This window comes from Pristis pectinata, chromosome 30 (assembly GCF_009764475.1).
Source record: "Pristis pectinata isolate sPriPec2 chromosome 30, sPriPec2.1.pri, whole genome shotgun sequence".
In the NCBI taxonomy this organism is placed as follows: domain Eukaryota; kingdom Metazoa; phylum Chordata; class Chondrichthyes; order Rhinopristiformes; family Pristidae; genus Pristis; species Pristis pectinata.
Window position 1 is genome coordinate 14,254,644 of NC_067434.1, and position 22,759 is coordinate 14,277,402.

Consider the following 22,759-nt stretch of genomic DNA (forward strand, 5'->3'; position numbering starts at 1 on the left):
CTCTGCTTTCTTGGCTTTCCATCTCCTTCTCAGAGGATAGGTTAATAAGCTCACAGATGCCCACAGCTACCTTGACTACATCTCCTCCCACCCAGTTCCCTGCAAGGACTCCATTCCATTCTCCCAGTTGCTCTACCTCCAGTGCATTTGCTCTCATGAAGCCAACTTCCACAGCAATGCTTTTGAGATTTTTTTCCTTTTTCCAAACTTTGGTTTTCTCTCCATTTAACAAACCTGCTCTCACCTCCATTCCTCCTCCAAAAGGATAGGGTTCCCCTCATCCTCCCCTCCATCCCATGTCTCTGCAATTTCCACTACCTTCAATGTGATGCCACCACCAGACATCTTTCCCTTTCCTTTCAGGATTCCAAATGGACCATTCCCTGGGTGATGCTCTGGGTCATTCTTCCACTTCTCACTGCATCTCCTCATGCAGCTCCCGAAGATGTAACACCTGCCCTTTCTACCCCTTCCCTTCATCGAGGGACCAAATCACATTGTCCAGGTTCAAACTTCCAGCATCTGCAGAGTCCTGCTTCTCCACTTCATATCTCAGAGTTCCTGCATTTTCTGTTTAATTTTCTCACTTTCCCCATCTGTTCTAATTAATCACCTCTTATTTATATGTCCTCCAGAGAGAAAATCTCTAATCAATCCTTCATCACCCTCTCTCCTCTATGATGTTTACCACCCTCTCTCAGTTGAGACCACTATTTGCATCATTCACCCTATCACAAACATTCCCTGCTTGATCTTCAACTTTTCTCAGTTCTGATAAAAAGTCATTGACTGTAGACATTAATTCTGAGTCTCTCTCCATGCATGCTGCCTGAACCATTGGGTACTGCCAAGAAATCTGATCCATATTCAGTTTCTGAGAGTGATCACTGTTGTGCAACCATGAACTGACCCAGGTGTTTCCTTGTACCTGTTTTCCAGCACTATCCGTAGCAGCATCTCAAGGCAAAAAGACGCATCTTCCTCATCATAGGTGTCCTCGTCTGGTGTCACAGAAATGAGAGCCTAATGAAATTACAGGTGAAATAAAACTGCTTTAGTGGGAAGCTGCCCAAATCAAAGCATGCAGGTAAAGTTCCAAAAAAGAAACACCAAAATTAGATCAATGTTGCATTAAGAATGCAACATGACCAATCCAACAGCTTTTTGAGGAAATTGTCAAATGTGGTAGATTTATGCGCATTGTAATTTGGGACAGTTATATAACACAAATAAACTGATGAAATAGACTGATACGTCTTGCTTAATTTAGCAGATTCTTGCACTGTCCTCCAAAGGACCTGGGTCTTCCATAAGTTATCACAATTACCTGGATTTGCATCATCGTAGCAAGGGTCTTAACTAAATAAGCCAAATCAGCAGAGAAACACAATAAGCTATGGCCAAGGGACAAGACAATCAATGACAAGAGCATGAGACTTCCCAGTTGGATTGTTTACTTTATAATGATCGAACCTTCATCAGCTCTTGAAGAGACTCCAACTGAAGGAATTTGCTCTCCGTAATCAGCTTTTCAGGGTCACATTGCTGGAACGAAAGAAAAGTTAAAAGAAGATAAGTCACAACTAATGGAGATGGAGGTAACAATACTGCAGGTCACTGAGCAATAATTTGACTAATAAATGCCCTGATGATAAATCATAACAATACTGTCAAATAATATGAAATAGTTTGAGAAATAATTAAACTTCATTGCAAATCGCATGAAGTTGCAAGGAGAGGATACTATCAAGATTTCTAGTAAATGCCACAGCCACTCTGCAGGACTTACATGAAGAAAAAAAATAGAACACGGCAGGTCCCCTTTGGAACATGCTACGGTATGGTAAAAGAATGCTATCAGCGTGCTGTGAGAGGTGGCCCCTCTAAGCCTGAAGGATAGGGAGGAAGATATTGGGCTGGTAGATTCTATGGAAGAACAGCAGTAGAGTGGCAGGTAGGAGATGAAGTGTTATTGCTGTGACTGATTTGTTAAACTCACAGCCTATTTCATTTATATAATGGCATTTAGGAATTTTGCCTATCAGAAGTTAAAAATTCCATTTCCAGAGCTCAAGTCCACCTTCTCAAGATGGGCATCACATGCTGATATGCACGTAGCATAATTTCAGGGTCTATCATTAATGCGAGTTATCCTTGCATTCATAATAAAACAAAACGCAAGAAGATACGAGGGCTATTTCAGTTCTTTACAATGTCTACAGATATTAAATGATTCTTAACCAAGAAATTGGTATAATCACTATAGAAAACTTGCTTTTATTCTCTGGCTAATCTATTAAAAGGCATTGAGAAATATTAAACAATGAATGGAACAAAATGGAAAGTGGCAATAGACTGAAATAATGCAATGCAGCAATTCTGTATAGACAAACTAATTTTAGAAAGCACCATTTTTTCATTTCCACAGCAAATCTTTCCTTAAAGGATGTGACATACAATATATTAGAAGCTATAAAAGTCTACCAACTGTTAAACATCTTGCAAAGAAAAACATGAACATCTTCCAGGCAGTTAAGCAGCATTAAGTTTAATTTACCTTAATGCATTCCAGAGCTGCTTGCTTGGCCTCTTCATTCTCTATAGAGGGCCCCCTTAGACCAGACTGTTCATTACCACTTAGTGTGAGCCAACTAACAAAGCTCAGAACTGTGGATTCACCACTGCATTTCAAAACAAAACAATTTACTTTAGCTGCAAAGAACTCTCGGATGCCTTGATTGTACAGAAATTTGACAAAAACTGTGAGTGGTTTTACAGTCTCTTAACAATAAATGCTATCACACAGTTGTTAAAATTATGCTCAATGTATATAATATTTTAAATCAGTATTACTCAAAACTATTTAATTTTGATGAATTTTGAACTAAGGCAACCAAGTAGAAAACATTTTAGTATTAGCTTCTATAAAATATATAATGGGATTGGAAGAAATCATTTATTCAAGACGGTACCTTTAAACTATGAGACGAGCTTAATGTCTGACCCATTCATTCCTTCAATTTCAATTAGCACATAAGCTATTACATTGCTCAGAAAAGATACAAGGACATGATCCTGAAGAACTATTAAGGAAATTATTACTGTTCCTGTGACTCTTGCCCCAAACAAAAGTAAAATAACAAACTACCAATTCTCATTTTCCCACCTGTAGGGTGATGAATTCTGCCAAATTATCCCATCGTCTCAAAGAGGCATTGAAAATGTATGCATTTTTATAACAAAATATCATTAAAATATTAGAGATGGGATAAATGTGACTAGATGAAGTGAGGCTATGTGCTGTGATGAAATCTCTTGGATTATAGCCAGTTAGCTATTTTACACTCCAGTAGTTACCCAAATATCCTGGTCCACTTTACTCCCTGCCCCTACCATTTATCCCTTTTCCTCTTTCATTGTTTCCCCAATTTCCTACCTTCATCACCTCATTCACTATCCCCTCCTCTTCTCAACCTATCTCTCAAGAGCATCCCCTTGATTCCTTTCCTCTCTTCCCTCCCCAAGTTATTCCCTGCTCTCTGCTGCTCCTTATCCAAGTCTATTTAACCCTTCTGATTAACATGAAAAGTTCATTTAGTCTCAATTTCACACGAGCAACATCATGGTAAATCAACGCATATATATTCCCCAAATGAACAATGCAGTGGAGGTTTAAGATGAATCCAACATCAGAATCGTATTATCAGTCAGCGATGAAATTATACCTCCTACCGATTTGAGGGAGTTTCCTCCCGCTGGAGTGAGATTTTCCCATTGGGTTCCACAAAGTCTTCTACCTGCACAAACAAAGAGTCACTTGCTAACAAAATGTCAGAATCATAATTGGTCAGTTTAGTCTAAGTACTTTCAGAACTCAGGTTAGAGAAGGTTATGCTGATTTTTTTTGTTTAAAACTAAATCATCATGCAATTATCAAACAGGTGCAATAGCTACTAAGAGTTATAAGAGAGTACATAAATTTTCAAATTTTATTTACAGCGTGGCAACAGGCCCTTCCGGCCCAACTAGTCCACGCCGCCCATTTTAAACCAAATTAACCTACCCATACGTCTTTGCAATGTGGGAGGAAACCGGAGCACCCGGAGGAAACCCACGCAGACACAGGAGAACATACAAACTCCTTACAGACAGCGACGGGAATTGAACCCCGATCGCTGGCGCTGTAATAGCGTCGCACTAACCTGCCGCCCAAAGGCAAGATACTCCAATACCAAATTGATTGTTTCCAAAAAAATAAAAACATGGAAAATACTTAGGTATATTGTGTGCCTGCCTTGTTGGAAATTCAAATCTTGCCCACAAATGCATCTTTACTGTGTCTACTACATGTCTGCTAAAAAACTCCATAAACTTTCAACAGAGTAACAATAAACTGACTAAAAAGGACCTTAGCAGGCATTCAACTACTTTCGTAAATATTATTTCTTAGCATTTTCATCTGCGTAATAATTTTATTTCACAGCTTTTTCAAATACATCCGTTGGAATGTTCAGTGAGAATAATAAATAATTCAAAAGCAACTGGTAATCTCTTGACTCAGGTAAAACATTTCATCTGTTTTTAAATACAACAACACAAAATACTTTAGATAAAAACTCATGCAAAATATTTACTTGGGATTTTTAAAGTTGATGAATTATGATTGGCTACTGAAGTAATTTAACAATGTCTATCCACAGAATAAAGATTCCCTTCCAATGACACATTAATTATTTCATTCAGAAGCAATGAGGTAGAATTTTTGTCTGGGTTTCCTAATCTGCCACCAGTGAAAGTTCAGCACAAGCTCTAGAAAAATAACAAATGGGTTCACACCAAGATAACAACAGAATGCTGGAGATAGGTCAAGCAATATCTGCAAAGAAAGAAACAGAGTTCAGGCTTCAGGACATTCTAACTTTCCTTAGTTGTGATGAAACTTCATTAACCCAAAATATTAACTCTTTCACTCTCTAAAGATACTGCCTGGCCTGAGCAGTTCTCAGATTCTCTGTCGTTACTTCAGACTTTTATAACCCACAGCATTTTGCTTCTCCATCTCTCCAATCTTCCAAACTATGAAATGAGGAAGACCATGTCAGAAATCATAATCCATCGACTCTAAGTAATTGCAGTTGAATAAAAGGAGTGAAAAGTTTCAAACTGGCTTTAAACATCAGTGAACAATGATTTGAACAGCAGGTGGCAGTACCATCTCAGTATAAGCACAAATAGGCAAACATTAATTGGCATAATTTTAATTAAAAGCTTCTCTTTATTAAAGACCTTTCTGTTCCTTCCACAGTGTATTTAGAAATATTCAGCCAGTAAGGACAGAACTAAACTGAAATATAGTTTATAACTTGAGGCACTGAAAGACACGTTTGCAGATTTCCCAAGCCAGCTTCTGAGGGATTCCACCACTCTCCAACCCCCCTATTGCAACCTATTATCAAATGTCAGTTGTATAGAGGTGTTCCCTATTGAAGGTTGAAATCTACAAGTCATGCATGGTGCTACTCCTTCATCCTGTAGTCAAAGGTCATCCCTCTAACTCCAGTAACACGATGTAAGGTATGCAGTATTTCTCTTTACAAACAAGGCTCACAGGCTTTATTCAAACATTATTGTTTTCTTTTAATAACCCCTTGTCGAAGTCTCAGTGGAACTCACTACTGGCCAGAATTTAGTAATTTCAAGCTGTTCTACTGTAATGCAAATTTTGTGACTTAAATACTTCAGCTTGGGTTCTGCATAGTGTGGTGGAAAGAGAAGAGGGTACTATCATGCACAGTACCATCTTTTATTAAAAACTCATGGATTAAAGTTCAAATGTATATTGTAATCCAAGATTTACGGTATGCAGAAACGATTTCTGCCACATCACAAAAATGAAAGACATGACTTGTACTCTATCCATTCATGCTTCAATCATTCTAACTGAATGAAAATGCTGCCCCAACACTTTCAAATAAATCTGTAATGCCAGCCCACCACAGTAGAATTTCACTGAAAACAAAACATGAATGTTTTCTCCAAGACTAAACTTGAGTTTGAAGTTATTCTGATGGGGAAAAAGTAGCTGTTTCTCATGGAAATCACAAATTATGTTCTCGTTTCTGACAATAGACTTTTGTTACTTATGACTTGTCAAGCTGGAATAAACAGAACTCAATGCAACTACTGAAAGGTAATTTAGTGCGTAACAAATTTCAAATCATGGCAATCTGTTAATGTATCTGGGATTAACATCTAGCTCAGATTTCACCAGATTGATAAAACCAGCACTCCAGAGCAGTAGTTCCTTAAGTTTCAATGCTTATTCTCTGGAGGGATAGGCAATGAACAAGCAGGTAATCACAGAAGGGCGAATGAGACTGATATTACTACAGTTTCAATACAAATGCCCCACTCAAAATATTTACTTCAAATCTTCCAGTTGACCAAACACAATTTGGATTATGGCTCATTAAACATTTCCACTCAACATGACCACAATCTCCCAGCAGTTAAAATTTGGACCGCTCCATTCCCATTCCCAGTGTTCCATCCTTGGCTTCCTGTAGCAAACTCAATGCAAATTCCAGAGGTAGTATCTCAACATTTTTATTCCTGTTCCTCAAACAGCCCAAACACCAATTTTAAAAATTCCAACCAGATCTATTTTCCCCACCCAGTCAACATTATTCTCTTCCATTACTCACCCTGTGTTGTCCTGATGCTTTTTTCATAGCCTGACTACAATCACTAGGGTGTGCTACCTAGATCTTTGCACCCTTCCAGTTTTTAATACTGCCATAAACTTAATGAACTACCTCTTTTTGTATCAATCATTAAAGTTGACTTGATCTATCCTCCCTCTTTCTACTGGCCAATCCCAAAAATTACCTCATTTTTTTTACACCACTATTTATGATTGAGTGTTAACAACCTTGGTTTGAGGTTAATAGGCATTGCATGTATCCACAGTATTTGCAACCTGCGTTTTTGTACAACTTGCATTTAATACATTTTCCTGTACTTGCATGATTACAAATTTTCACTGAGCACGTGTGCAGAGTGTTCCTGGCTAATAACAGCATCATATAGTCAATAGATCTGATTAGAGCGAAAAAAAAATAACCTTGTGACTTTTCAATGTCATCAAGTCTCTCTCAATGGTTACCCATTCTTGTATGTTACCTTTCTTCACTAAACATTTTTTTGGATTTCTAATTTTGATATTTTTCTCATTATTCACATTATCAGCATCATTCAAGAGCATCCTTAGTTGCTTTTGAGAAGATGATGGTGTTACCTTCTTAAACTATTTCAGTTTATGTAGTGATTGTACTCTCACAGTGCTGTTACTGAAATGCTGCATGGAGATAAGGGATCCTGCCAACTATCATGCTGTATTTATTCTTTACTCAAGTGAATTATTATTCTATGGACCAAGGAAAATGTCTTTCCTCAAAGAATAAATATGGCTCTTGATCTATCACATGGATGGACTATCAACCAATTCCTTTTAGTTTGAACTTGTGTAGCATGAAGTTGGAAACTAAAGGAAGCAATTTAAAGTAGATTGTCATCCACCAATGTTATTACCTCACTTTACTATGTGCATTAGGATTGAGTTTTATGAAAAATGTACATGCTTTTATCACTATCAATAATTGTCTTAATCTTTTTGCTTAGCAAAAATTTATTTTATATTACATCACAATGGGCAGAAATGGCCATAAGTATTGCTGTATTTGTAAGCAAGTCATCTCAAGTAGGAGGAAGACCTTACCTCTACCATGGCCTTGGGCAAAAGCTCAGCACGGAAAAGTTGTAGCATTGCGTCCATAATGTTCTTCCACCCCTCTCTAAGAATGTCACCATGACGATGTGACAAATTAAACACAGTCTTGGCTGCCAGTTGAGCCTTCACATTACTACCAAAAACATTTGGAAGATTCTCTACAGACTGCAGGAAAAGAGCACAATACAACTGATTAGCAACAAAAAAAAAGCCCAGTGCCAACAGCTGATTTAATTAAGACTGACAACACATGAAAAACTGAAGGAGAGAGATTCAGCCAAAGAACGAACCGAATTGGAGTGATAATAGATAGGGAGAGGAAGAACAATGCAGAGTGCAGGAATACATGAACGAGACCATCGCTAGTTAAAGATTTGAACAATGTAGCTCATGATGTAACAAATCCATGAGCACATTTTAACAAGTGGATAATATGCACCGACATGTTATGTGTGTTTGAGATGATACATAATATCACATAAATATTATTCGATGATACTAAATAAGTGGAAGTGGGGAAAGAAACATACTGCAAATCTGTTCATTACCCATTTCCGAAATCTGACCAGTTCTTTTGAAAGTAATGTGATCCTCAAAGTATGAGTATTATATTCATAGTTAAACAGTTGAACTCTATAAGCAACACTGAGGCCATTTTGGAAAAAAATGCGTAAATGATGAGGTTTCTTTCTCCCACAAAGCTAGTTGAGCTTGCCTTTCTATGAAAGGGCACATATTTCCCACCAAGTCAGGAAACATCTCCTTTCCTCCTAGGGATAGCCCAAGTTCGCGCAAAGTACATATTTCTAACAAGAGTAAAATCTGGGAAAGTCAATGAGAGACCTGTACCCTCTGTATTGTCCCTAGTGTTATACTGTGATAGATCTGTACCCAACGATACGGAACCCATGGGTCTCGAATTGAATGAACTCCTGGACCTGGACTCTGGTCCAAAAGATAGGACTAGGCTTAACTAGGTTCCTGGTAGCAGACCTGCTTAAAAAAACACAAGCCCAGGGCCTTGCACTGGCAGGGCCCCAGGAATCCACAACCAGGGATCAAGCTGAGAGCCCTTCTCACAGTCACCACCCAACACAGGAAGGGAATTGGAATTGGTTGATTATTGGCACATGTACCAAAATACAGTGAAAAACAGTTTTGCAAGCCATCTATACAGATCATTTCAAAACACAAGTACATTGAGGTAGTACAAGGGAAAAGCAATAATAGAAAGCAGAATATAGTGTTACATTTACAGACAAAATGCAATGCAGGTAACAATAAGGTGCAAGGCCATGACTAGGTAGATTGTGAGGTCAAGAGTCCATCTTTTGGAGCTATGCTGGAGATTCCCAGTCCTTAGACTCTGTTGGCTTTAGGGGAAAACCGGCATCCCTCATTAATGCCAAATGGGACAAGCAGTTTCCTTTTAACACACAAGCTTGTCCTCTACTACATTGTACTGTTGACAGTCCTAAGTCTCAAGGATGCATGGCAATGATACTGCAACATATACTTCAACAGAACAGAAAATACTCATCATGAATAACGCACCACAAGATTAAATCAACTGCTATTAATCATATGAGAGGAAATAAAAGGTTCAAGTGGGATGAAATTATCAATTTTTATATTTCTTAATAAAAAATCTTCATTAGATGTTATCAACAGCACCAATGTCACAACATGTGAACAGTTTCAGTGACTTTCAGGACACAGTTTCAGGAGTTTTGTGGAACAATTAAGTTTTACAAAGCACCAACCTCACTGCTAAGAGCTGTAAACTTGCACAGGGAAATTATAAGGTTGTCAAAGACATCACTTAGTCCATAATGGGCAGAGATCATTGCACATTTCCTGTACAGAGGACAAAGAAAGAAAAACCGATGACTACACATAATAACTCAGTATTGCTCTAACTGCATAAAAGGTTAAAAAGCAATGAGTTAGAATTTAATTATACGTTTATTGGTTGAAAGTCCTAAATTAATTTGTGTAATTTCAAGGAAATTCAAGAGATTGTTTTTTAAAAATCCGTGACAATTTCAGTGAACAACATTGAAAAGCACATGTACTAAGATACCCAAATAAACAAGCTTTCTACTTTATGAAGTTATCAAAGTGGTTATACAAGAGAAAGCAAAGGCCAATGACAGAAACAACAGCTCATCTAAATTCTTCTCAATTTTTGATTTGAGGGGCATTGACTGTGAAAATTAATTTAATGAAGATTAACTGCAGGTATGACTTTTAAATAAATCTCAACAGGACGGGATACAACTCAAAACTATAAGCATAAATGCTGTTGGAATCAGCAGCAAAGTTGATTAAAGCAAGAGATAAAACAACATGTTTCACTTAGTTAAACAACCTCATTTTGATATCCAACACACACACACACACACCAGCTATTACTATCTTGCACAGAATTCATTCCAGTATGATTGAAGCATGCATGTTCTATACACACACTTCTGCCAAGCAAAGATGGATAAAATATTAAACATACAATTGATTAGCATTTGGTAACATTTTACCTGAAACCAGATATTGCTTTCTGTATTATTGTTTCATCTAAACTCTTGTCAAAGACATAGGAAAGTGCTGCTATGGTGGGACCCCAGGTCATGGTGAATAGGTCATGATCAAAGCTTCCAGGAGGCACGTGGAGGAATATGCCTTCTGGTGAGTTCCCACGATTCAAAAGTACGTTCCACATATAGTTCTCTCTCACAAAACCTGTTTGTTCCTCTGGCATCACAATTTCATCATTCCTAAAGGTAAAAGAATTATTTTCTTTCAGAGTTATTTCAATTGCGCAGAGAGCAATAGAGAACTATAATGACATTTGATTCTGTAAATTCAGTTTGAGGCTTCTGTTTCAAACTAACGTTATATTTTAATATCGCGTAGTTTACTTTTGAACAGAAGGAAAAAAGTATTCCAGGGATAAGCATATTTTTCAACTTGTGTACTGTTATGTCAGCTTTTATAGGTAAATTAGGCATAGCTAACATTTGTCCAGCCCAAAAGAAATCTCCCAAACAGAAATACGTTTCAACATCAAACTATCATAAAATCTAAAGTTACCATAAAAATAAAAAACTCTCATTACTAATCTAAAATCTAATTGCCACGGTGTACCATTTTGTAACCTTACAATCCCCTTACAACCACATTTCTTGTTTAGTTAGTATTCTGATCAACAATAACAAACAGCAGTTAATTTATAACGATAATAAAGATATGACTAAGAATTATTAGGATTTCATTGAGTAAATGCTCCATCTGCTGTGATACCGAGTTACAAACAAGAAAAACCAATCCCTGAAGCATGTTCACGCCAACCATCAGAATTGCTCACAAGACTTGTTGACTGGGATCAACTTTTTCTGATAAAGATCACTCAAACAAGCCTGTCAGGTTTCAGTTTCCAGAGATAAATGGACAATATGTGATTTTGAAAACACGAGTAAAAATCCTGGAAGCCTATTCAAAAACAAGAATTTAACTAATCAGTAGCCATAAACTAATAACTCTGAACCATATTCAGAAGCCATTTGTGGATTGCCAGCTGTTTTGTTTTCGAACATCGTTTTCTTTTTGAGATGTCTTCATCAGTTTTATTTTTCCAGTTTTCCAAATTGACATAAGGATGCTGACCAATAACTCCAGATCTTTCGAGTTACAATACAAGATTATGTAAAACAAATCAACTCATGCATCTCTACATTATTTTGTAGCTAAATAGAAAGTAATTCATTGGATGCAAAGTCCTTTGGGCTGCTTCGAGAATGTGACAAGTTGGTTAATAAATGCTTCGTTCTCTCTCTCCAGTTAAATTTGGAAATATGAAAGGGTCCCACAAATCAGTTACATTTACCATTAATACTCTTAGTTGGTTCAAATAAAAGTTTACTTAAACACTAATTCCAGAAGTAAAGCTAACTTTCAATAATTAAGAACAGCATGATTTCCCATTATGAAACAACCTAGGAAAACACAAGAACATTCTGCATCTCGGGTAACTTGAGCTCTTAATCTTTGATGCAGCCAACCCTTGCATTACGGTGAATTAAACTACATCTCTAAAAATGTTTGCCAAGCTCTTCCTCTCTAACACTTTCCATGAACTTTCTATAAATGTTACAAAAATCAAAATCTGCATATTCGGTGGCAAGGGCAATGATACAAATAGTTTGCAAACATCTAAGTGGCTTATCCATCTTATCACTACACATTGCTATTTTTAAAAAGCATCACAGCCACTGAGGTTTATGAGGAACATACGAACCAGACCGAAGGACAATCGTCAAATTTTGCTTCAGCTTGTTACATGGTTATTTCATACATAACTGGCCTATCAGTCCTTAATTAAAGTGATTTGTGTTTGGTGTATTAAATATATTTTTCATATTTCTGAGCGGTCACCAATGAGTTCACTCTCACAGTGATCACCATCTCTTTTGAAAGTCAAGACTTCAAAATGAACCCAAAATTGCAATTAACCACAGAAATGCTTTATTAAATTTATTTATAAGTTACACTAACAGCTCACATTGAGTAAGAACAGCAAGGACTGATGTCAACAGATGGGGAAATCTGAGGATCCCTCATCTTTGTGTAATCTTCATGCTGTGAAATAAATATACTTTTTTTCCCCCAATTAACTAATTCCAGCAAGGAAGTTGATAGAAGATAGGAGATATAGTTGCTACGGTCATCTTAAGATTATAAGAAGTCAAACCAAAACCACCAATTCCATCAGGAGCCCCAGCGGAATTTTCCAAAGCGACTCTGACTGGATGGGAGAAAAAAGGCCAGAACGGGCCAATCTGGCACAAACCTTCCCAATGTCATCAACATTCCTACATGCAGCATAAAAGAGTGTCAATGACATCTATCCAACTGTGTACTAGTTGCCACCTGCTATTCTGCCTCCAACTGAATCCTCAGACGGCTGCCATTGAGAAGACAAAACGAGAAAGAAATGAGAAAAAGCAGGAGAGATAAAGAGTGGGAACTATGAAAGGTATATTTAAGAGAGTCTCAGCATCATGAATTAATTTTTGGTTCAAATTCACTGTAAACCTTTAAGAATTTTTGGTCAATATAATTTTCAAGCATGTGCCGATATTTAATAAGAAGCATTCGTAATTTATATTTGTCCTATGTTTCCTGTGGCAAGCAATTCTCTTGTTTAATGTTAAAAATATGTTTTGAGTATTACACAATACTCAAACCAAGCTCTGATCAAATATAATCACGCCAACAACAGATCAATGAAAATAAACAACAGGTTGAAACTCTCTTGTTCAACATTCTGGGGTGCAGCAAATTCTGTACATTTTGAATCTGCAGTACTATCTCTACTAATTAACTAATTCAAAGTAATATCTAACTAACTTCTAAAATTAACTAAGATGTGTATTAATCTGTAGTTAATTAATCCACCAGTGAAACTTTTGAAATTTCAGCCAAAAGCATTTCTGGCTTACCAAAACACTGAATTTCCTGCTCACTGAAACACTGAAGACAGTTCTCAGAACCTTTAAGTGTCCCAGGGAGTGTCTCTACTTAAAAAGAAAAGTTCTCCTGCTCAGTGGAAGATGACTGGGGGCAATTTCTGTGGTCCAGCACCAGTCAGATCCCAAGGGTCTGGACTGGAAAGTTTCAACCTATACTGACATTTTGATTAATTTCCAAAACATGATCTAGAAATAATATTTTACAAAATGAAGACACTCATTGCCTGCAGCTTACTTTTAGATTACTCTTAAAAATAAGATATTAAGGAAGATTGAAAGGGAGCTAAAATGCTGAAAATAGTGAAAGTTTTGGTTAAACAAACTTGCCTTATTCCATTGTAGATGTCCTCTAACATATCTTGGTCGAAATCTTTGGAACCGTTAACTCCTTTCAAATTCTTTTTGAATTGCTACAAAGAAAAGGCAACAAAGCAAATTAAGAACACAAATTCCTAGTATGATTGCATGGTAAGTAACACTGTTTTCAATCGATAGAAAAACTAAAAGGGTGGATGGAATTTCTAAAATCACAAACTCACATTAATGTTGAAAATAATCACTCACTTTCCTTACTAAAATTATCATGAGGGAAACCACAGTACTGGTACATATTTTAACATTCAGTTTATTAAACTGATTTCAAGGAATAGGTCAAGTAGACTATCTGATGAAACACAGTACCATCTAAGGAATCTAAAGGGATTTAAAGGTTTATTTTACAGTGAACACATAATTACTGTTGACTTTGTCAAAATGTTTCTTTCCCTTCAAGTTTTAAAAGGTTGACTTTGGCAGATCAGTAAAATGTACAGTTTCTTTCTTCAGAAAGGAATAAACATTTTATTTAATGGCATAATTATCTTACAAAATTAGCACAAACACCTTCTGTCAATATGAAGATCAGAAGCTACATCCTAGAAAATGCATTTCCAACAACAAATGGAACTGACCATTATTCAATGCTGTTGCAAAACTGTGATCCATTCAAATTAACTGCCCAATGCACATGCCAACAGAATGACTGCAAATGTAATTGGGTCCAAAGCACTTTGGGCTGAACATGGGAAAGGTACTGTATAAAATGCATTTTTATTGAGGGATCTATCAGACAAATTCAATTCAGAAAATATGTCAAATTGATAAGAGATCCAGGAACTCTGATCATTTATAGCACTGAAATCAGGAAAACCAGTTTTGAGAACCATAATGCAAAATGTGACCAGCTTCAAATTAAAACATTCTTTTAAGAACCAGCTACATTGTGGTATAACTGGATTCAATTTCAAAGGCAAGACCATACTTCTTTCAAATTACGCTAGCACAAACAGACATTACTTTATCATGAATGTTGAAGAGTGTTGCATGCCTAACTGCTATAAAACCCAGTCACTAATGGGGAGTAAATTCTATTATGGCAACATGAACAAGGCACTAATTGGTTAAATGGTTCTTGAAGTCTTAATTAGCCAGCAAACCTGTGGGGATTTAAGACCCCTTTTGTTAAAATATTATCAGCAGATTAAACAGACAATATCAGGTAGGTGGTCTGTGTGTATTTTAGCTTTAACCTGACAGGGTATGGTACTATTGTCTCCCACAAGTAAATTTTAATGCAACTGCCTCAAATATTGAACAAATAAATTAAACTTCAAAAATCAAAGCAGGGTATAATATTAAACAATCAATTAAAACTCAGTTTTAACACTGTAATATCCTGTACTGTAATGGGGTTCTATTTTCAGTAGCCTTTTCTTGAAAATTACCACCAATCAGGTGATCCAAAGCCTTTTCAACATCTACAAGGCACAAGTCGAGAATGTAATAGAACATGTCCTACACCTAAATGAATGCAATTCCAACATCAGTCTTGAGTGGTATCCTAAACAGTCACACCTTCCACCACTAGCAGATCATGGCTGCAATGTTATAACACCTGCAGAAAGCACTGCAGCAATTCAAGAAAGGCTTCTTCAGAGGGACCTTCCAAACTTGAAACAACTACAACAAGGATAAATAAAGCAGCAGGTACACGTGAACATCACCACCTACAAATATGACTCAAGTCACATGTCTTTTGACTTGAAAATTTATCTCCTTTCCCTTACCATTGGACAGTCTAGATCCTGAAACTGTGTGCAATACCATTGTGGAAGTATTTTCAACATGGACTCAAGTTGAAAGCGGGGGCCCACTAACATTTTCACAAGGGCAGCAATGGATGGACAATACTGGTTCAGCAAGCAACATGTTGGTTGTATTTTAACAAAAAAACATGCCTTAAATTTTACCACCAATTAACCTATAGGAGTCAATACCACCATCCCCTTCAGTTGTCATTTTATTATTAAAAACTAAGAAATTGGAGGAGCTGGTCCTTTGGCACTTTTAGCCTGTTCTTTTTAATAAGATCATGGCATTAATCGTACTTACCTCAATACCTTCATGCATTATCCCTTAGTGATCAATAATCTGTTGATCATAGTCTTGAATATGCCTAACAATTGAGCAGCCACACCACACTGGCACTGAGAACCCCAAGGAGTCACAAGCCTCAAAGGACAGATGAAGAAATTTCTTACAATTTATTACAATGAAACAGCAAAAACTTCTCAAACATCAAACCACTGCCAAATAACTCTGCATGGAACCTGATGCAAATAATGGAAAGGAGTCAAGGGGATCAGTTTCAAAAAGAAGCATGACAATGGGAAGGGCTATAACATGACTAATATGGCACTGAATTAAAATTGTTAATGAAGTAGTTTTCATGTAGGTTTTGTGCTAGGTATCTTGGCTGTGTATTTATTTGGAGAATGAACAGGAAAGGCTTTCACCTTTGTCATATATCCTCACATTCTATTATCATTATAGCAATTAACAATGCAATGTAATCATAAGGAGAAATAAGTATTTTCAAAAAGGATTCACCAATAAAGCTTCCAAAATACTTACCTCCAGTGTCATTGGCACATTTTGCTTACGGACGTTGTGATTGTGCTGGTCTGTATTGAGCATTATTACAGCATAAGCAAGTGCAAAGCAAGCATCATTGTTGGAAAACGGTGAACCATTAATTTTCTGTATAGAGTAAGAGACAAATGCAAAAATATACCACTGAAAAATGCAAAGACTGATTCAAATGTAAACTTTTCAATTAAAAACATGCAGGTAACATATCAGTTAATTTTGAGAGACAGCCATACGTTTGCTCTACACCTTCCATCATCAGCCATTGTAGAGTGTCAATAAGGACTTTGTCTTGATGGCTTTTTGATTGCAAAACATATTACAACAAAACAAATTAAAATAGCAATCAATCTAAATCCATATATTCAGATCATTAATCAAAAACAGTTCAAATGATCTACTTTTTGAAATGCTGTAAGTTCTTTTGAAAATGATTTCTACAGAAATCAAGTCTATTTTGAATTCTGCAACTTTGAACTAAAAGACCATGAAACTATTTTCTCCCTTTCACTGAAGTCTCTTGCTTTATTACTCTCAGTCAAGAATATAGATGAAGTATCCCTCTGTTCTCCACCAAAGCTGCAATGAATTCAACCAAGCAAGTCCATGAGTGCCTCTTGTGGTAAAGCACCTCACTTAGTGGCTTTGCACAAGGAGAAATTTTACCACTCTGTTAGGGCAGTAAAATACAACCCTGGACCTCTAAAAACTGGTACTAACAATTAATTTAACAGAAATCTCCCATCTCTCATTCTGCAAGGTACACCAACAGTAGAGTCAAATAGTATGCAAATAGTCTCCATAATATTGTTAGTAGTTACCAACCAGTAACTGCACATTATTATTCCTCAGGATTATTTACATAACCATAATTTGTTATATTTTTATTTAGTTTTCAAAGAACATACATGCCAATGATTTGTGAAGACTTCCAGTAATCTCTGAATTACAGGGGCTTCACCAGGAAGTCGGAAAGCTTCTAGATACGAGCGTAATGCTTCATCAATTCTCAACCCTTGGAATGTAAATGTCCTAATTTTAAAACAACAGCACAAGTTAGCAACATAGCTTCCTTAAAGCTAGTCTTAAGAGTTTCACTGTGTTAATTTCACTACAATGGTCAACATAATCTTAACATTAGTAATTTTAGACCAGTTATAAACCTATACTTTTGTCATACAAACAAAATATAAAAATGTGAAATCTATTTGTAAACAAAACACAAATATATGAGATGGCAGAAAAATTGCATCTTCCCCATTTAATTATTAATGCAGATATTCAAGAAGGTTCAGCCAATTAATGCACGCCAGGCAGAGGGTTTGCTGTGTGGTGGTTTTATTTCAACATGGAATATAAAGGGAAAATGGAACCACTTTACTCTGCTAGAGAAAAATAAAAAGATTGAATTTAAATCAAATTCTCATATTAAGCCCCTACAGGTCATCCCCAGGTTACGAACGCCCGACTTATGGATACCCCTACATACGAACAGGCTCCAGTCATATTATTGAATTCAAAAGTCTGACATACGTACATATGTTCGATCCTATGAACAGCAAAACCAGTTTCCCCGCTCTCTCCACTTCTAGTAATTATGTGTTTTTCATACCATTCATTACAATACTGTGGAGGTAGGGTTAGCATATCAAGTGATTTTTGTTTTCCAGCTTACTGACAATATCAACTTATGGATGTCTGTAATATGGAACCTGCTCGTTACCCAGTGAAAGCCAACTCAGTAAATTCTTTAATACTTCACTTTTTTTACTTCAAAGTTCCAATTCATTATTTAGCTATTAATTCAAACTGTTAATTCAATTTTGTTAAAGCAAAATACAGCAATCTGCGAGTAGACTGTAAATGGATTAAGTGTCAAAATCCTCGATTCCTCTAAAAGTTAGCCCCACTGAGCCCCACCATTTAAACTTGACACTCAGATTCAGGTGACTACCCTTTACTGTTTTGCTTATATAAAACGAGAATTCTATGCAAGAAGTCATTGCTTAGCTATGAGAAAAGGCCAAATGGGAACTACAAGTTTTTTTTTCACCTTTCACACAAAATGTGCGACTAATCTGCTTTTAATCACAGGTAAATTACTTTACCCAAGTAAACTAGTTCTCAATCTTTAACAAACATTTTTGAAGCAAATTATGATATATAACTTGCAGTTTTGGCATAAATCTCAAGAAATTACTTGAGGCCAAAGTTTGATGTCAACTGATCAGAAATGGATGCAAGTTCCGCTATACACAAAAAAACTCAAAATCAATTTCTCTGAACATCTTTACCATGCGAGCTTTTGGACTAGATCGGCAAATGAGCACCAAAGGAAAACATATGTTTCTACAACTATAGAAACAGAAAAAGATTAACATAGATCTTGCTGGGCAACCAGCTGGATCCTTGGGCTTAAATAAATGAAGCATTCATATTATTCACTGAAATTGGTGAAGCATACTTCCATCCCAAGTATGACATTAACAATAGATTTATTCTATGCACTCAATTGAAAACTGTTTTTAAGTTTAACAGTGATTAAACACAAAAGTAAGGAAATCAGTGCTTTCCCTTTCCCCTAAAGCCTCAGCTTTGGATTCTCAAACTAGCAGGTCACTGTACCAACGCCTGGATTCACAATCTTAAGTAACAACCAATAAAGATAGCTTTTCACTTTTCATTTTTGACCAGTTTCCTCAGGGATCTGATGTCCAAGTAATAATTTCATACAATAAATTACTCATTGTATTGGAAATTTTTTTCTGAAAATGTTTAGAAAATGCATTTCAATACCCAACAAAACTGTCCAGAAGTTCAATACTTTTCCGATCACTGATGAACTCCCCAATCATTTTCTTGTCCAGTCGTGGATTTTCACGTAGCCACTGAGCTACCTCACGATTGTCCATGGGAGATGCAAGCAGGCCCTTCTCTTGAAGAAACTGAATGCCTTTTTTTGGTTTCTGATTAAATTGTTCTGTTCCAGTGATAAGCAACTTGAGAAAAAATATCAAAACAAAAATCACATTTCTGAAGTGCATAGAGGTGCTTTTTTTCTCCCAAAATGTACTACTTAAGATCACAGTTATACAAGTTGAAAGCTAGCATCTGGTATGATGACGCCCAGACAAACAAGAGCAGACAAGGCCTCAAGTTCTGCTCTCTCAGATGAATTTCTGACCGTCTATGTTTTGATGAATCTCTCTACCAGCCAGAAACTGAAAGCAACCAAAAACATTGGAATACAGAGCCCTCATTTTATTAATATTAAATATTTAAGGCAATTCGCAGGAATCTCACTAAACCTTTTTACGTATAATATGGTTTGTACACGAGATCTCCACAAACTGGTCTCACACCTGCTCTTGCAGGGGTAACAGGAATGGACAGTGGAGACCCAGGTGCCTCAAGGCAAGACTGCAATTGGTTGATGAATGGAAGGGATTGTGCAAGAAGCCAGGGTCATAGGAATGCAGGATTTGCAGAGATTAGGTGTATGGCTGAAGCAGCATAGGGTGATAGGGGGAGACATAGCCATAAAATTAGATTTAATCATGCTGTGTCTATTCATTTATATTTTCACCACCAAGGGAGCTAACAGACATTTTATGCATGTTCCATGTTATATCATTGGATACATTTCACTCAGAAACACTGGCTATAAATACTGAAGAGCTCCCTTCACTAATGCTCCCAACTAAGGTTCATATGCAGGAAGTACTTCCTCTTAAAAGGGAAGGAAAACTATCACGTAACTTAGCCACGATACTTTGAAAGAGCATGCAAGAAATCTGACTGTGGGGACAAAAAGGAAAATCCCTCCAAATAACAAACACACTTGGAAGAGTTTTACTTGTGTAACATTAGGATATACAAAGAAGGGAATCACTCCAATAGTGAATACCTGAAATTACATATTGCTTTTTTTTAAAAAAAAGAAGTCTTATGCAATGGAGAAACAATTTTTTTCATGGCTGAAATATGATTACAACCATTTCCAAGTTGTTTTGTATCACATGGAATATTCATTCAGACAAATTCTGCTGAGCCAATATGATGACAGGGTCAGGTTGCATCAGAATTGGCCACTTCTGCCTGTCATCATCTGTTTTTCTTTATCTATTAGTATTATAGAGTCTGCTGGGCATGCTCAACAGCTTTACTATTAACAACACATTACACCGAAGCACAATGTGCTTCTAACTGCTACTCTAACTGCTTCCATTAATCAATTTGGTCTCACCCTACCTGACATATTCCCTTTGTCCTACTATTCCAGTTACTGAAAATCAACTTGCTTTCCTCTCTTTCCCTGTTCTGACAAAGGGACACAGACCTGAAACATTAACTGCTTCTCTTTCCACAAATGCTGCCAAACCTGTTGAATGCCTCCAACATTTTATGTTTTTATTTCAGATTTCCAGCATCTGCAATTTTTTTTAAATGTTCACTTACTCTAGATAGAATACTGGTTTATCATACAACTGCCACCACCTCCAAACACTGTCCACAGTATACTACCCCTTCAACCAGGTGGTTCCCAAACATCCCAGATCTTGGTTCCACTCACCCATCCCCATACCACAACCCTCCAGATGATGTCTTGTTGCTAATCCACTTCAGTTTCCCAGTCTCTGATTCCCCATTCCTCCAAAGAGCCATGTGGTCGATAACTCCCTCCATCCTACCACACACCATCTCTGACTTCCAACTTGAAATGGCTTTGCCCTTCCCAGAGAACAAAGGCCAGTCTATTATGCTCTATGTTCCATGAGACCACAACTACACAACCCAGGAATCCCCACTCATGCAAAAAGGTCTCCAACTCCCAGCTGCCAATTGCTCACCCTCAGAAACCCCTCTATTCTCACTCACCAACACACAAACATTGATCTCCATCTCCCAAATGCACCCTCACCTACTCATCCACCCCAACACCAACAAATGCAAGTCTCAGGCTCACATCGTCTACCTCCCTCTGCCTACAAATAGTCAAGTCCCAAATGAACTTATGGCTGACCTTGGGTCTTGTCAAAAACAAAGTTTGATCAGTAGGACAGTGATTGGCTCAACTCATCTGCACCATGCAAATTTACCCCAATGAATGCACTAGAATTACTAGGTGATCAGCTTTGATCTGATATCAGTACTAACTGAGCATTAGCATGCTGAATCTTATTGACAAAGTTGTTGTAGTTGAGAGGGAAGATGATTAAAAAAAAAGGTTTCAGAAGCTTAAGTGAAAATTTGAATATATTCGTTATTCTGACCCAAAATATGAAGTGTTCACTCAATGGCACATAATTAACTTTGTAACAAATGCTCTTCATTACCTTCTTCTTGCTTTTTATCTCCAATAGTTCTTGAGCAGTTGGTAGGAAAGAAGAGAATCGAGGTGGTTTCTTGGGTGTCTTCTTCTCTACTATAAATGAATACCAGACTTGTTAACATTGAAAGCTTGTCGATATATACTGTGAAGAATACTTTTTAAACAGCTGATTTTCTGGCCCTTTCCAATCCAAAAATGATAAAACAGTCAGGACCTGCAACTGAAAAAGTCTCACCTATATTCCTGAATTCTTATCTTAAAAATTATGCTTCTCTAATAAAGGATCCATTGACAATTAAAAATAGACATAGAATACAAGTGGTTCAAGAAGGTGACCCAACAGCTTCTCAAGGGGAATTTTAGATTTGCAATAAATGCTGGTCTTGCCAACAACACTTACATCCTGAAAAACTAATAAATTAAAAATAATAAGTACAAGTTAAAATACAACATTGAACTTATTCTTTCAATTCATTTCATTTCTAGAACAAGATTATTGTGGTAAAACTGAACGATTATGTACAGTTTTCCAACCATGGGAGGAAGACACCAACATGTCTCATCTGATTTATTAACACAACATATTATCAGGTGTTGGAACTAAAGCCTATTTTTTTTCCCTCTTCCCCCTAATTCATGGACCTGCAATCAAAAGCAGCATCTTGATCAGAGACCCTGACGAGCTCATCAAAAGCCACAAATTAACTCCAGGGACTGTCATAGCCTCAGCTCATTAGAATTACCCAAAAAGTTTCAAACTCTTCATTTCACTCCAAGTCCAAAATACAGGAAAAAATCTTCTAATCCATAAAAAATTTACAGAGTCATAGAGTCAAACAGCATGGAAACTGGCCCTTCGGCCCAAATCGTCCATGCTGACCAAGATTCCCATCGAAGCTAGTCCCATTTGCCCACGTTTGGCCCATATCCCTCTAAAGCTTTTCTATTCATGTATCTGTCCAAGTGTCTTTTAAACATTGTTAATGTATCACTTCCTCCAGAAGCTCATTCTATATACTGACCACCCTCTGGGTGAAAAGTTGCCCCTCAGGTTCCTATTACATCTCTCCCTTCTCACCTTAAACCTCTGCCCTCCAGGTCTTGATTCCCCAACCCTGGAAAAAAGACTGTGCGCATTGACTC

General features: G+C 36.9%; 1 protein-coding gene across 5 annotated transcripts in view; it reads right to left on the reverse strand.

The window, feature by feature from the left end:
- The window catches only part of gbf1 (golgi brefeldin A resistant guanine nucleotide exchange factor 1), a 188,527-nt gene that overhangs the window by 23,871 nt on the left and 141,897 nt on the right, over positions 1 to 22,759 (reverse strand). For all 5 annotated transcript variants that reach the window (XM_052041321.1, XM_052041319.1, XM_052041322.1 and 2 more), the window contains 12 exons: positions 21,621 to 21,709; positions 19,081 to 19,283; positions 17,193 to 17,316; positions 16,270 to 16,395; positions 13,645 to 13,727; positions 10,327 to 10,563; positions 9,553 to 9,646; positions 7,778 to 7,954; positions 3,733 to 3,797; positions 2,558 to 2,681; positions 1,474 to 1,545; positions 929 to 1,023 (listed from right to left, as the gene is read on the reverse strand). In XM_052041321.1, the coding sequence (XP_051897281.1) occupies positions 929 to 1,023; positions 1,474 to 1,545; positions 2,558 to 2,681; positions 3,733 to 3,797; positions 7,778 to 7,954; positions 9,553 to 9,646; positions 10,327 to 10,563; positions 13,645 to 13,727; positions 16,270 to 16,395; positions 17,193 to 17,316; positions 19,081 to 19,283; positions 21,621 to 21,709 (1,489 nt within the window). The remainder of the gene's footprint in view (positions 1 to 928; positions 1,024 to 1,473; positions 1,546 to 2,557; positions 2,682 to 3,732; positions 3,798 to 7,777; positions 7,955 to 9,552; positions 9,647 to 10,326; positions 10,564 to 13,644; positions 13,728 to 16,269; positions 16,396 to 17,192; positions 17,317 to 19,080; positions 19,284 to 21,620; positions 21,710 to 22,759) is intronic.